The sequence below is a fragment of the Gorilla gorilla genome, chromosome 13 (assembly GCF_029281585.2).
Source record: "Gorilla gorilla gorilla isolate KB3781 chromosome 13, NHGRI_mGorGor1-v2.1_pri, whole genome shotgun sequence".
Classification (NCBI taxonomy): domain Eukaryota; kingdom Metazoa; phylum Chordata; class Mammalia; order Primates; family Hominidae; genus Gorilla; species Gorilla gorilla.
The window spans coordinates 61,568,504-61,585,988 of NC_073237.2; the positions used below are offsets into that span (position 1 = coordinate 61,568,504).

General features: G+C 35.5%; 1 protein-coding gene across 1 annotated transcript in view; it reads left to right on the top strand.

Moving 5' to 3' along the window:
• Positions 1 to 17,485, top strand: part of LOC101142167 (histone-arginine methyltransferase CARM1) — a 167,136-nt gene that overhangs the window by 20,500 nt on the left and 129,151 nt on the right. The window contains 1 exon segment of the mRNA XM_063696218.1: positions 800 to 925. Within this exon segment, the coding sequence (XP_063552288.1) occupies positions 800 to 925 (126 nt within the window).

Sequence of the window (17,485 nt, forward strand, 5' to 3'; positions counted from 1 at the left end):
CTACTCTTGTACCAATCACCAAGTTTCAGCCAGTCACAGGTGACCAACTATTCAGATAAGACCAAAGCCAAGCTCGAATCAATCCAGCTGCTGCTGCACCTCACTTCGTTCCTTTCTCTGTACATCACTTTGCTGTTTTCTGTCAGTAAATCCTGCCCAACCACATCACAGAGCCACACTGGCTTGAACCTATTCTAGTTTGGGAATTGTCTGATTCATGAAGGATTCTTTGCTTAATTAAACACTGTTGGATTTAATTTGTTTAAAGTTTTTCTTTTAACAATACCTAGGTTTGAATTCCAGTTCTGCCACTTACTAGCTGTGCATATTTGGGCCTAAACTCTCTGCCTTGCCTTCAGAACTAGGAACCTTGGCAATGATAACACAATGGAGATTTGTTGTGATAGCTCTGGCAAATAACAGGTGATCAAGAATGTCTTCGAGACATAGACTGAACTCTCCTGGGATGCTGTCAAGAGACACACAATTGACTTGGGCAATGTAAGAATTGTGGGCAATGGGGCCCTGGACATATAGGCAAGAGCCAATAAATAGGAGTCAGTGTTGAGCTTTGCACTGATCTACATGCAGAGAATTGGTATTTGGCCATGATTAGATTTTTCTCATCTCTGATTCTCATATTCACGTGTGTCTAGGAGGCATTATATCAAGAAGACGGAAGTGGAATCTTGGGAACATGAGAGAAAAGTAGGAATGACACTTGTGAATACTTTTTACGAAGGCCAAAGTGAGTTTATCTAATCCTTTTTTTTTTTTTTTTTTTTTTTACTCTTTATAGCCAGTGGTGTCTGTGTCTTTAAATGCTTACTCAACAGAGACACTGAATGTTGCTGTGTGTGGAAGGCGTCCATCTTGATTACTCTGGGGTACAGCAGTGCTTTACTGAAGCTTGAGTCTCATGCTGGTAAGTTTTGTGCGTATCCAGACCCTCTGTCTTATCCAAAGAAGAATCTCCTGATTCTTCTCACTTTCAGTGGTTACTGATTAGTTGGCTTTCGAAGCATGTTTCCTGATACCAGTCAATTCTCATGCATTGATGAAATGATTTTAAGCTGGTCTTGGTACTTACTTGATACCATAGCTAGAGAAAAATCAATCTTTTCCTAGAGTATGAGAATGTTTTTATTCTTTTATTATTATTATTATTATTATTATTATTATTATTATACTTTGAGTTTTAGGGTACATGTGCACAATGTGCAGGTTAGTTACATATGTATACATGTGCCATGCTGGTGTGCTGCACCTATTAACTCGTCATTTAGCATTAGGTATATCTCCTAATGCTATCCCTCCCCCCTCCCCCCACCCCACCACAGTCCCCAGAGTGTGATGTTCCCCTTCCTGTGTCCATGTGTTCTCATTCTTCAATTCCCATCTATGAGTGAGAACATGCGGTGTTTGGTTTTTTGTCCTTGCGATAGTTTACTGAGAATGATGATTTCCAATTTCATCCCTGTCCCTACAAAGGACATGAATTCATCATTTTTTATGGCTGCATAGTATTCCATGGTGTATATGTGCCACATTTTCTTAATCCAGTCTATCATTGTTGGACATTTGGGTTGGTTCCAAGTCTTTGCTATTGTGAATAGTGCCTCAATAAACATACGTGTGCATGTGTCTCTATAGCAGCATGATTTATAGTCCTTTGGGTATATACCCAGTAATGGGATGGCTGGGTCAAATGGTATTTCTAGTTCTAGATCCCTGAGGAATTCCCACACTGACTTCCACAATGGTTGAACTAGTTTACAGTCCCACCAACAGTGTAAAAGTGTTCCTATTTCTCCACATCCTCTCCAGCACCTGTTGTTTCCTGACTTCTTAATGATTGCCATTCTAACTGGTGTGAGATGGTATCTCATTGTGGTTTTGATTTGCATTTCTCTGATGGCCAGTGATGATGAGCATTTTTTCATGTGTCTTTTGGCTGCATAAATGTCTTCTTTTGAGAAGTGTCTGTTCATATCCTTTGCCCACTTTTTGATGGGGTTGTTTGTTTTTTTCTTGCAAATTTGTTTGAGTTCATTGTAGATTCCGGATATTAGCCCTTTGTCAGATGAGTAGGTTGCGAAAATTTTCTCCCATTTTGTAGGTTGCCTGTTCACTCTGATGGTAGTTTCTTTTGCTGTGCAGAAGCTCTTTAGTTTAATTAGATCCCATTTGTCAATTTTGTCTTTTGTTGCCATTGCTTTTGGTGTTTTAGACATGAAGTCCTTGCCCATGCCTATGTCCTGAATGGTAATGCCTAGGTTTTCTTCTAGGGTTTTTATGGTTTTAGGTCTAAGGTTTAAGTCTTCAATCCATCTTGAATTAATTTTTGTATAAGGTGTAAGGAAGGGATCCAGTTTCAGCTTTCTACATATGGCTAGCCAGTTTTCCCAGCACCATTTATTAAACAGGGAATCCTTTCCCCATTGCTTGTTTTTCTCAGGTTTGTCAAAGATCAGATAGTTGTAGATATGCGGCGTTATTTCTGAGGGCTCTGTTCTGTTCCATGGATCTATATCTCTGTTTTGGTACCAGTACCATGCTGTTTCGGTTACTGTAGCCTTGTAGTATAGTTTGAAGTCAGGTAGTGTGATGCCTCCAGCTTTGTTCTTTTGGCTTAGGATTGACTTGGCGATGCAGGCTCTTTTTTGGTTCCATATGAACTTTAAAGTAGTTTTTTCCAGTTCTGTGAAGAAAGTCGTTAGTAGCTTGATGGGGATGGCACTGAATCTATAAATTACCTTGGGCAGTATGGCCATTTTCACGATATTGATTCTTCCTACCCACGAGCATGGAATGTTCTTCCATTTGTTTGTATCCTCTTTTATTTCCTTGAGCAGTGGTTTGTAGTTCTCCTTGAAGAGGTCCTTCACATCCCTTGTAAGTTGGATTCCTAAGTATTTTATTCTCTTTGAAGCAATTGTGAATGGGAGTTCACTCATGATTTGGCTCTCTGTTTGTCTGTTATTGGTGTATAAGAATGCTTGTGATTTTTGTACATTGATTTTGTATCCTGAGATTTTACTGAAGTTGCTTATCAGCTTAAGGAGATTTTGGGCTGAGACAATGGGGTTTTCTAGATATACAATCATGTCATCTGCAAACAGGGACAATTTGACTTCCTCTTTTCCTAATTGAATAATGTTTTTATTCTTAGCCCTCCTTTTGGTCTTCCTTCATCCTATGCTGCAGGAGAGACTACCAAAGGTTGTCCAGATCTTCACCACTGTTGTCAATTCTCCTTGAAGATGAGGTTGTTTGCAGAAATGCGACTTTCAGTTTGAGTGTTGGTCAGAATGATTTCATCCTGTTTTTGTCTTTGAATCATTTACTGAGCATTTTTTGACTCTGGGCAATAAAAATCAAGCAACAGAGAAGTAAATTAAAATGTAACTAGAAGTATTTTAAGAAAGTACCGAACCACCCTCTGAAAGATTTCCAGCCTGATAAAGAAAATTAGAACTAACAGTGCCTTGGGTCAACTTTGGTTGGTTGAGTGTCATTTCTTTAACTTAGATATAAGTTGTTCCATCTCACATATGGTGTTAATCCACATACAGTGTAAAATGCTAGCAATGGTATGGATTCTTCTCTGGTTAACTGAAATATCCAGAGCTCTTTTATTATTAACTACCTTGGGATAAAGAAGTTAAACTGTTTTCTAAACTGACTCTGGAGTCAGCCAGAGTGAGGAACTTTCTTTATCATATATCTATCCATACATCTGTCTCGGTATCCATCAATCTACCTTATCTTTAATCATGAATTTCAGAGTAAATTTTAATAGTCAGCATGTTTCACCCCCATATATTTCAATGTGCATATCATTAATTAGAATTCAAAATTTGTTGATGATTTTTATTTGTTTCTATTGAGGTTAAATTTACAAATTGTTCATTGAAATACACAAATCTTAAGATACTATCGTTCCTGAAAATTACCTCATGCCCTTTCCCAGTCATTCCCCACTGCCATTCTGCCAGGGGTAATCATCACTCTTCTGATATTTTTCCCACCATAGAGTAGCTTTGTCTTTTCTAGAACTTCCTATAAATGAAATAATTCAATATATACTCTCTTTATTAAGGTCACTCAGCATAGTGTTTTCAGGCTCGTCTGTGTTGTTACAAGTATTAGCAATTTGTTCATCTTTCTTGCTAAGTAATAGTCACAATTTGTTTATTCTCATTTTGATGGATATTGAGGCTGTTTCCAGATTTTGTCTATTATGAATATGGCTGCTATAAATAGTCTCATTCCAATATATTTCTATACATATTTTTTTCATTTCTTGAGTCAAAAATCTAAGAGTAAAATTCCTGGGTCATAGAGTAAGTGCATGATGAGTTTTACAGGAAATAGCCAGAATTTTTTTCCAAAGTGGTTATAGCATTTTACACCCCCAGCAACAAATAATGAATGAGAGTTCTGGTTGTTCCACATTCTTGCTAACATTTGGTCTTGCATGAGATATGAGTTATATCTCATTACAGTTTCAATTTCCATTTTCCTGATGTCTAATGATGTTAAGCACTTTTTCATGTGCTTATGAGTTCAAATTGTTTGCCTGTTACTAATTGGCTGTGTCCATAGAGTAGTTGTTCTGTATATATCCAGGATACCACCCTTGTATCAGATATGTAATTTATGGATGCTTTGTAGTTGCTTATTCATTGCCATAATGTTGTCTTATGTTGAGCAGAAGTTTTAAAATTTGAAGTCTAATTAATCATTCTTCTTCTTTGTTTATTGCTCTCTGTGTCCTAAGAACCCTTTGCTACTTTCAATACTGAATGATTTGTCCTATATTTCCTTCTAGAAGTTTCCTAGCTTTAGCTTTTATATTTTAGGTATGTAATTCATCTAAATTATTTTTCATATGATACGAAGTATGAGGCCAAGAATTATTTTTAGTTCATACAGATATCCCACTATTCTAATAATGTTTACTGAAAAGATATTTTCAAGTCAAATGACCATATAAAAGTCTTGAACACTTTATTCTGTTCCTTTGATTATCCTTATACCAATATCGCATTGTCTGGACTACCTTTAAAGTAACTCTTGAGGTCAGATAGTCTATGTCCTTGAACTTAGTTCTTCTTTGACATGATTGTTCTGAATCTTTTAGTCCTTTGCATTTCTGTATACATTTATAATTAAGTTGTCAATTTCTACAAAAATGCTTAATCCAATTATATTTGAGATTGATCAATTTGGTGAGAATTGTACTTTTAACAATTTATTGAATGTATTGAGCAGTTTATTGAAAAGGCAAAAGAGAGCAACTGTCCCTGACAGTTTCCAAATTATAGATGAAAGTCCAGTATGCTACCATGAAGTATAATATTTGTTGTATTTTTTTGTGGATGATCTTTCTCAGATTCAGGAAATTCCCTTCTATCCTTAGTTTGCAGAAAATTTTTATCATTATTAGGCATTGGATTTTGTCAAACTTTTTTTAAAACTATTGATATGATAATATTCTATAACTTTGGTTAATTGCTTTGAATTATGTGCTTTGTGTAGAATTGATATTATTTGTCTGTTAAATGTTTGATAGAATTCACCTGTGAATTTATTGAGGCTTGAAATTTTATTCATGGGAATATTCATGGCAATTCTTTAATAGATATGGGGCTCTTCAGATTTTCTTCTTGTTTCAATTTGATATTTTATATCGTTTCATGGAATTTTCCATTTCATCGAAGATGTCAGATTCATTGGCAAAATTGTTCATAATTTGCATGTTATCCTTTTACTTTTGTAAGATTTGTAATAATTTCTACTATTTGTTTTCTGATAGTTGTTATTAATGTTTCCTCTTTTTTTCTTTGATCAGCGTAGGTAGGGGTTTATCAATTTGTTTAGTTTCTCAACAAATCAAATTTGGCTGTATTCGTTTCTCTGTAGTTTTTCTATTTTTTATTTCATTGATTTCTAGTCTTATTTTTATTATTTTCTTCATTCTGCATTCTTTGGGCTTACTTTGCTCTTTTGTTACAGCTTCTTATAGTGAAAACCTAGGTCACTAACTTCATTCTTTTACTTTTTCTAATACAATTTCTTAAAACCATTAGGTTTCCACTAAGCATGGATTATCTATATAACCAAATTTTGGTATGTTGCATCATCATTATTATTCAGTTCAAAATATATACTACTTTCTATTGTAATCACTTCTTTGACCCCTGGGATAATGAGGAGTGGTTTAATTTCCATGTACTTGGGAATTTTTCTTATATTTTTTGGTTATCGAAGCTGGACATTCTAAATGTTGTGCGTCAAGTTTCTGGATTTTGTAACCTTCCTTTAAGGAATATTGAGGTTTGCTCAGGTAGGCAGATTACCTAGTATAGGTCAGCTTCATTATTCTGAGGCTTATTTTTAGTTTTGCTATGGCTAGGAAATCTTTATTCCAGGTCTAGTTTAGATATGCTACTAAAGTGTGAACAAACTGTGTTTTCTGATGTATGTCTGAAGTGTTCAAGGTCTTTTCACACTGACTGGTTGGAACTATAAACTTTCTCCATGTTATATTATCTCTGGGAATTGTTCAGCTTAGAAAAATTAGAGCTCCTTAAAGTTATTCTTTTCCCATAGAGGTTTTTGTCCACTTGCGGAAACTTACCATATATATGCGCTGCTTAGAATTTATCAAGCTAGAAACTCAAGGGGAGCCTTTTGTAGATATTTTGAGCTCCTTCTTGATATAACTCCTTTCTGTTTGACAATCCACTGTAGAAATTCCAGCAGCAGCTTCAGCCTCCCTGAATGCCATTCTTTGTATTTTTAACTCAGCAAGACCATTTTGCTCTATTTCGCTTCCCACACCCTACGCTGAAGTCTGGATAGTGCCTCAAGGCAGAAAACCAAGTTAATCATAGCACTGACCTTATTGGTTTAGCTTCTTTTAAAGATCACAGTTTGGCATGGACTGTTCTCCATTGTGTGACGGCTATTGTTTCACATATTTTGCTTAGTTTTCTTATGGCAATGGGTGGGAAGGTATGGTAGCAGTTAATGTCATGATTATGAGTAGAAGTCCTCCATATTTCTTTGAAGAAAAAGAAATTCATACACTTAGAACCCTTTAGATTTGGATGAAAAGCCAGACTTGATCAACATTTCCATTCCTCTGTATTCTCATTCTGACACACATTCTTGCCCGTTCATGCAATTGAACAGAGTCAGAAACTTCTGCTCTCTGAGCCAGGCAAAACAGTCTTCAACTCAAAATATTTGCAAATGCTTCCTTCCAATTAATGATAGATCAGCCCTTTTGACTTCGATATTCCTATAATGTATGCAAATGACACGTTTCTATTATCTTCAGGAATCTTCCTGTGATCTTAAAGTGTGCCTCCAAAATACTGACCACTGATACATAGGGCTACCATTACAGACCATATCGAAAAGCCAATTTTTTTTGGATCACGATTTGTGAAGAATCTGAGATTTTATCCTATTTGCAAGGTAACAAGTTACATTGCCACTGTTTCATGGGTGCTGACAAAGGACATAGGGATCCTGGTTCAGAGATAAAGGCTTTATTACTCAGAGAAAGAGCATTAGCCAGAGTGCCAGCACATTGTCAGTTCTGTGAGCTCCAGTTCCCACAGGCAGATGCAAAGGCCAGGTGGTTACCTATAGATGTAGTCAGTTGCATTATAGGAGAGGACCACTGAACTTGGAGAACCTGCTATTTTATAGCAAGAAGTAAGAAAGCCTGCTGTTTATTCCAGAGGAAGATGTCACTTCATCCCTTGAGGTTGCTTGCTGCATACATAACTCTGAGAAATAGCCCAGACAAAGAGTGGTCGAAGTCTTGCATTCTTGGCATACTCAGCAAGACAGGTATGAACCCCAGTATGAGACTGACGGAGGAACGTCTGCCAACATTTTTGTTCCATGTGGAGGAGGGAAAAGATACTCTTATGTATAGACACAAACACTGAGACAATGGTAGTATAGGAAGCTTAATTCATAGATCAGATCAAACTAGACACAAACACATACATGAACAATCTTTGTAGGAAATACAGACATGGTTGAGGCAATTTAGAATTTCTTCTACAGCTAAGATAAAATGATATTTGTAGTGTAAGATATTCCATAGTATACCTCTCTTAATAATTCAATTGCGACAAGCCTCACATCTTGAAAAATTATGCCCACACCAACCTGGTTATAGAGAAGTAGGTGCTTCAGTCATTCAAGATATCCTGAAAACTATAGAGAAACAACACTGAATGAGGATAAATACCAGCCTCAGGGCTTTTCACTTATTTGAGGGGACCAGATATCCATTAGATAAAAATAATTTAAGTAGGCTTGAGACAGAAATACAACCAGGTATTCGGATAGCAATAAACCAGAAATAATATAGAAACAGACTCAGTGAGAGCAAAATCACTCTCTCGGTTCAGTTAAATGCACCCCAGAAGCCAAGGAAGACAGGCCTAGTTATAAGGGGTTTGTAAGTTGTACTTCTTGGGCAGTGCAGCTTGGTAAGCCCTGGTGGATCAGTCCATGTGGACATCTTGGTGGGTCCTTTATGTTAAAAGTCAAAAAAATAAAAAACAGTTTTTGAATACTGAGTTTTATCTGCAACAATAAAACATATATGAAGGAATTCTGCCTTCACAACAAATGGCTCCCAGATAAAGAGAGCCATGTTTACTTATATTTATAGGTCAAATATAACATCTTGCAATCCTGATTGGATTACATTTGGGTCAGTTTTAATAAAAGCAAGAAATTCCTATCTTCAGTAATGAGAATCAGGATAAGCCTTATCTCAGGATGTGACTTAGAAGTTCCCAGATGGCCCAGATCCCAGGTGGCAGTGGATCTTGATTGTCATTTGTCAGCCTGGGTGTTGACAGAAGGCTGTCTACTTATATCACTGCCTATCAGATACAATCACTGAGTTTTCAAGATGTGTGCTGATTTCCTGGAATAAGAGGATGTGGAGTTTGAAATGCAAGGCTTTTGTTTTATATTTAGAAATGAGTGAACAGCTGCCAAGTATCTGTAACTTGGGTAAAAAAATAAATCCACCTTCACTGGGGGGTTGACCTGTGTTGATAATTAGGAGGCACTACTAGGAAAGAAATGATCAAATATACAAATATGACAGTGTGAGGACTATTTCTTCCCTCTCTTCCTTCTTCAGAATTGTGACTCAGTGATTTCCAAGCCTGATTTGGTCATATGTCAGATGATCTCCAGTAATCTCAAATACTGGTATGAAATCCTAAAAATAAAATATATTTTAATTCAGTGTATTTTGGAAGCAGTGGGAATATTTAATGAGTGTCATAAAAAAGAAAAAGAGTCTCACTCTGTCACCCAGGCTGGAGTGCAATGGCACAATCTCACTCAGTGCAACCTCTGCCTCCCGGGTTCAAGTGATTCTCGTGCCTCAGTCTCCTGAGTAGCTGGGATTACGGGCACGTGCCACCACACCCAGCTAATTTTTGTGTTTTTAGTAGAGATGGGGTTTTATCATGTAGTCCTAACTGGTCTTGAACTCCTGATCTCAGGTGATCCACTTGCCTTGGCCTCCTAAAGTGCTGGGATTATAGGTGTGAGCCACCGCACCTGGCCAAGTGTCAAAAATTTTTTTAAGTTTTTTTTTTTTAAAGTTTAATTAATGGACTTAACGGTAATATCTGTGAAGCACTGACTATGTACTTACAAGATATCTGCAAGGTTAATTCCTGTTCATCTATCCATTCATCCAGTCATTCAACAAATACTTATTGAGAGTCAGTTATGTGCCAAGTACTTCTTTATGTGCTGAAGATACAGCACTGAAGAAATAGAAGGTCTTACAATTACAAAGCTGACATTTTAAGGAAGGGACACAGACAATAAACAAATAAACATATAGTGGGTTACGTGCGATAAAGTGTGGAAAAGACAAACCAGAATAAGAAACAGAGAATAGCTGGGGATTAAATGAATGTACTATATATAGGTAATTTTGGAGGGGGTAGCCTCATAATAAGATGACATCTGAGTAGAAAACTACAATGGGGATGGGGAGGAGCCGTGTGCATCTGTGCTAAGGGTGGTCCAGACAGAGGGAGCAGAACTACGAAGCCCTTGAAGCAAGATGTGTTCAAAGGATGGAGGAGAAGGCAGGAGACAGGATCAGATTGCTAGAGGCCTGGTCAGGTGAGACACTAGGGACCATAATGAGGACTTTAGCTATGTTTTGAGGGAGATGAGAAGCTTTGGAGAACTTGTAGCAGGGGCTTGACATGGTCTGGGAATTATATCATTTTTATATACTTTTTAAAGGTACGCATTTATACCCTCTCTCATTGTAATTCTCATAGCAGACCCATGAGGTTGGTATATTTAATTATTCCCATTTTTCAGCAAAGACACTAAGGCTCACAAATATTAAGAAAGTTGCCTAGGTGACAAAAATAAAATACAAGGCCCCTTCTCTTTCTATGTCCTCCAGACTTCCCCTTCACCTTTCATTGCATTGGCTGCTGCCATCTAACGTAGAAAACTCATGTCATTATATGGGATGATATCAAGAACATGGGAAAACCAACTTTTATCAACATTTCACTAACTGACAAAAACAAATAGAGACACCGGCAGACTTCATTCTGGGGATTTATGAGTCATGGAAAGGTTTCTTCAGGAATTTGAAAAATTTTCAAACTTACAGAACAGTTACATAAACATAACAGAGAACTTATGAATACCCTTTAAATAGATTCATTAATGTGTAGTGTTTTGTCACATTGGGTTTATCTCTTTCTCTGTATGTGTGTGTGCATATATATAATCACATAATTTTATTTCTGAACCTTTTGAGAATAATTTGCATATGACACATTCCTTTACCCTTTGTACTTCATTGGGCATTGCCTGTGAATAAGAATATTCTCTTACATAACCATAGTAGAGTTATCAAATTCAGGAATTTAACATTTATATAATATTTGCTTGATATAGCCCATAGTCCAATTTCATAAATGGTCCCAATTTATGCCTTTATAGCATATTTTTCCCTCTCCATTACTGGATCTGGCCCAGGACCAAGTCTTGCATTTAGTTGTCATGTTTCTTTAGTCTCTTTTAATTTGAAACAGTTCTTCAGCCTTTTCTTTCTTTTATGACATTGAGATATTCAAAGAATATGGACCAGTTATGTTATAGAATATTCCCCATTTGTGTTTCTTTTCTGGTTTCCTCATGAAAAGATTTGTTTACACATCCCCAGGCAGAAAACTACCCAAGTTCTATTGTGTCCTTCTCAGGATATCACATCAGGGAGCACCAAAGCCCATCTGCCCCTCATTGGTTTTGATCACCAGATCAGGATGTTTTCCAGTTTCTCCACTGCAAAGTTACTCTTCTTTCCCTGTTAGCCATAACTCATAAGCAATCTGTGCAAAAGCACTTTGAGATCCCACAAATATCCTGTTCCTCGTCATATAGCCTCCTACCTCAAATTTAGTATCCAATTGTTATCCATTGCTTTGGAAAGACAGTTGATCTTTTTGTGTGTTAGCCTTGTATCCTGCAACCTTGCTAAGTCACTTAGTTCTTATATGATTTTTTGGATAGATTCCTAGAAGTTTCTACATAAGTGGTTATATCAGCTGTGATTAAAGACAGTTTTACTTTCTTCCTATCCTGTCTGTATGTCTTGCCTTCCTTCCTTTTTTTTCTTTTTTTGCCTTATTGCACCAGCTAGGTGCTCTAGTACAATGTACAATGTTGTATAGAAGAGAGTGAGCATCCTTGCCTCGTTCATGAACTCAAGAGTATTTACTTTTCCTCACGTTAGCTGTAGATTTTTTTAAAAATAGATGCCCTTTATTAAGCTGAGAAAGGTCTATTTTATTTCTAATTTGCTGAGAGTTTCTACTTTGAATATATGTTTCATGAAATGCTTTTTCTGAATCTACAGAGATGATTATATCATTTTTATTTTAGTCTGTTAATATATGGATTTTTCAATGCTAAAACAACCTTGAATTTCTGAGTTAAACCTCATTGTCATGATGTATGACCCTTTTAACACATTGCTAGATTAAGTTTGCTAGAATTTTATAAATGATTTTTGTGTCTGTGTTTATTTGGTATTGCTTTGTAGTTTTCTTAATGCCTTTGTGGGGCTTGGGTATCAGAGTAATATTGGCCTTATAAAATGAACTGGGACATGCTCCCTAATCTTTGGGGAACTGTATAGAATTGGTGTCATTTCTTCAAATATCTCATGTTTTATATTGATAATAGGTCTTATCTTTTTATTTTCTTGATTAGCCTAACAAGAGGCTTATCAATTTTGTTAATCTTTTCAATGAAACAGCTTTTGGTTTCATTCATTTTTCTCTATTTTGTCTATTTTCTATCTTATTGATTGTTTCTCTCATCTTTGTTATTTTCTTTTCTCTGATTACTTTGTTTCTCTGATTACACTTCTCTAACTTAAGCTTAGGTTGTTAAATTCTTTCCTTTGTTGTAATGCACTCCTTTAATGCTGGACATTTCTTTCTACACTCTGCTCTAGCAACATCTCATAAATTTGGGTATGTTGTGGTTTCCTTGCTATACAGTTCAATATATTTTCTAATTTTTATTGTTATTTTCTCTTTGACCTATGGATTTATTTTTTGATCCATGGATTATTTGGGGATGTTTAATTTCCAATCATTTGGGGATTTTCCAGATATCTCTTGGTTATTATTTCTAGTTGAATTCTTTCTTGATCTGGGAAAATGCTCTGTACGATATTAATGGTTTCACATTTGTTGGAGTCTGTTTTATGGCCCACAATATGGTCCATGTTGGTGAATGTTCCATGAGCACTTAAAAAGAATGTGTGTTTTGTTCTTGTTGGGTGGCGTTTTCTCTAAATGTCACTTGGGTCAAGTTGGTTGATCCCTAATGGTTTTTGGTCTACTTGTTCTATTAATTATTGAGGGAGGAGCATTGGAATTACAAGCTATAACTGTTTATGTTTTATGTCCCTTTCCCATATCATAGATGATATTTCATTGAGTATATGTGAAGTTATGCTTCAGACGATTACAAAAGAAGGCAAAAAGTAAAAACTCCAAATTTCTACCAGCTGTTTTTCAATTTTTTTCTTCTAGCAGCTGTTTTTCAATTTTTTTCTCTTATAGGGAAAACTCATACTTCATTTAAACCCAGCTGGAGCATGACTGCTCTATGCCTCTCTGCTCTCAGTATTTATTATAGCAACCATCTTCTCTGGTCCCTGTTTCCTGCTGAGCAAGTGCACACAATATGCATTCTACTGAAAGATTTATGGGTAAAATAACATGATGTCTGGAATTAGCTTTAAAATGTACAGCCAAAAAAAAAAATTCCCCAAAAGGCGTGGCAGTACAGATGAACTAAGATGAAAAAAATCTTCACAAATTTTAAATCTTGGGAATAGGATTCTGTATATTAATCTAACTATGTACATTTGAGATTTTTCATAATAAAAGTTGAAAAAACTCATAATGTTTGAAAAGTTCACAAAAACATGACTTGGGGTATGAGGAGCTACAAAGAAAGGATGTCACTCATCTACAAGTTGATTAATCTGCTGGTCGTCTAAAGTGTAATGATCAAAAGTATTGGAGCTGCCTTGAAATACTCTCTTAACAATTACAGTAGCAAGAGCAGGAGGCTGGGGTGGCTCACTAGTGGAACTTGAGAATCTTTATAGTTTGGAATTTGCTGCATTTGACTATTAGCTTCCAGGTGAAGTAGAACATAGTTATTTGTTATAGGACACACTGTGCTCAGCATTAACATTTGTATCCCCCTCTTTCTTCTTCAAAATGCATTCAAATGTCTCAGCTCTCTTAGGAGCATGAAAGGAATAAATATCATTTAATAAATTAACACAAAAGAAAATGTTCTGGCAGCGTGCTGTGGCTCACGCCTTTGATCCCAGCACTCTGAGAGGCCAAGATGGGAGAATTGCTTGAGGCTGGGAGTTTGAGACCAGCCTGGGCAACACAGGCAGACCCTGACTCTACCAAAAGAAAAAAAAAATTAAAAGTGATCCGGGCATAGTGGTAGTCCCCTATGCCCCAAATATAATGTATATATAATATATTATTTACATTATATATTACATGTAACATATATAATATATATTATTTATATTATATATTACATGTAACATATATAATATATATTATTTATATTATATATTACATGTAACATATACAATATATATTATTCATATTATATATTATATGTTACGTATAATATATATTATTCATATTATATATTATACGTTACGTATTATATATTATTCATATTATATATTATACGTTACGTATTATATATTATTCATATTACATATTATACGTTACGTATAATATATATTATTCATATTATATATTATACGTAACATATAATATATTATTCATATTATATATTATACGTTACGTATAATATGTATTATTCATATTATATATTATACGTAACGTATTATATATTATTCATAATGTATAATATATATTATTCATATTATATATTATACATAACGTATAATATATATTATTCATATTATATATTATACGTAACATATTATATATTATTTATATTATATATTATATTACATATTTTATATATAAAAATAACATATATAATATAACATATATGTTACATATATAATATATGTTGTATATGTTACATATATAAATTACATATGGGGCATAGGGGAATACCACTATGCCTAGCTTATTTTTAATTATATATATATATATAGAGAGAGAGAGAGAGAGAGAGACAGACAGACAGACAGACAGACAGAGACAGAGTCTCACTCTGTTGCCCAGGCTGGAGTGCAATAGTGTGATCTTGTCTCACTGCAACCACCACCTCCGGGGCACGAGTGATTCTCCTGCCTCAGCCTCCTGAGTAACTGGGATTACAGGCACCTGCCACCACACTTGGCTAATTTTTGTATACTTAGTAGAAATGGGGGCTTTACCATGTTGGCCAAGCTGGTTTCGAACTCCTGACCTAAGTGATCCGCCCACCTCAGCCTCCCAAAGTGCTGGGATTACAGGTGTGAGCCACTGCACCTGGCTGGCAATATATTTTACAATAAAAAATCTATATATATATACACATACATATATATATGTATGTCTTTTGATCTGACTTCTAGGAATTTAACCTAAATATATTCATAAATGAGCAAAATGAAATTTAAGAAACTATTAACATTAAATCATTATTCGTAATAGCAATATACTGAAAACAACAAAAGTGTTCATCTTCAGGCGATGAGTGGTTTGGAATACCATACAGCTATTTTAAAAATTTTTACTTATGAAAAGAACTTCTAGTTCAATTAAAATTTTCTGTTCTTGGCTAAAATTAAAGCAAGTTTATTAAGAAAGCAAAGGAATAATAAAAAAAAGTCTAATCCACAGGCAGAGCAGCGGCATGAGCTGCTTGACTGAGTATACTTATAGTTACTTCTTGAGTATATGCTAAACGGGGTGGATTATTCATGAGTTTTCTGGGAAAGGGGTGGATATTTCCTGGAACTGAGGGTCCTTCTCTTTTTTAGATTTAACTAGGGGACACTGTTTATACTGTCTGTTACTCAGTTTAAGAAATATTTATTCAGTGTTTAGAACTCCCAGCCCTTCAGGTACTGTGCTGGGTGCTAAGGATGTAATATTTTATTTTATTGATTTTCCATTTTTTGAGCACTTTGTCACCAGACAAGTGCCTCCCACAACTCTCTCAACTTCTCTTTGTAAGAGAAACCTCCCTATGCTTCCCAGATAAGGTAGTGATACCTCCAAACCAGTTTGATTCATGGAATCTCAGGAGATTGTATTGCATCCTATGGGCCCACTGACCATGTATGAAGAGGCAGTGTGCTATATTAAACCCACTTCGGGGAAGGAAACTCTTTATTAATAATTTATTGATGAGACAATATATTGTTTGTCCACTTATAGAATTTCCATATTGGGAAATTTCCATATTGTGCCCTCCAATGTAGCTTTTTACAACCCTCCCTACTTTCTAAAGATACACATACTTGGCCTTCTTCACCTATTTATGGCACCTGTGTGACCGTGAAGGACTTGACTATGCCACCCCTTTCCAGGGTAGACCATGGAAGAACAGGCAAGGACTAATCTGTGTGCTCAAGGACTATCATAGTCCACATGGCACCTTGTCCAAATTGGGAAGAAAAAAAACCAACCTTCTTTAAGACAGGTTTTTTCTTTCATCTGTCATAAAGTTATGATATACTGATTTTGTTAGAAAAATGAATTCACTGCCATTTGCTAAAGAATTTATAATAAATAAATCTATGGTGCTTTTGATAAAAAAAATGGTCCCAGGGTTGTGCAATGCACATCCTGCACAACTGTACATGGCTGTCTTATATATTTAAATTAAGTAAGGTCTGTATTTCATAAGGAAACTTATGGAAAACTTACAGGCTTTCCTGGGCATTCCATTAAGTGATCTGAGTTTGGAGCAGATCATTAAAAGAACAAGGAAGATCACAGAGTGACAGTAAGATCACCCTTATCTCATTTTCTCTTTGGTTAAGAGAAAACACCTTGTTCTTTCTAACAGGCAGCTTTTCAGCTCAAACTCTGTTCTGGACCAGCCTTGGGGGTAGGAGGAGCAAAATCCAGGGAGGAATGGTTGAATGGGAGAAGGAAACCAAAGTGGAGGAGATTTTTGAGAGGTAATGTCAAGGAGGTAAAGAGTTTTTTCCATTTGGTTTGTGGCCGCTAGACCTTCTTGCCCATACAGAACTGACCCTGGGGAGCTGTTCTTTCTGGGCCTGAAAATGACTTCTCTCATTAGTGATTAATGTTACCTATTCAGGGGTCTTAAGAGAGATGGCCCTTCGACTTTCATGTTCTCAGCTCAACATTCATTTATTCCTTTTCTATTTTTTCTTTATTCATCTTTTTCCTTTTATTTATACAATAACTGTTTTTGAGCACCTACTAAGAAAAGGCACTATTACAGATCCCTGTTCTCATGGACAGACCATGTTCTAAATAGAGCTTCTGCCCAAGCAGCTGCTTCAGAGAACCCCTCTCAACTGGAGATACATTTTAGTTTGTTCAGATTCCATGTTAAAGTTTATTTTTCATTATTATATTTGAGATAAAAATAAGGCTAATATATCACTGTTAGCATTTTGGTTTAATTATTTTCAGCATTTTTGTTTTGTATCCATTTTTGAATAGTTGTGATCATTATTTAAATGTTATTTTATACTCACCATCTTCATTTAATGCTCTATAATAAGCATATTTTCATGTTTGTTAGACTTTATTATATAAATAATATTCCACACGAGAATTCCTGTAATTTGCTTAACCAATAGCCTATAGTAGAACATTTAAATAGTTTCTGCTTTTTTCTATCATAAATAATATTTTTTCTATTATAATTAGTAGTAGCA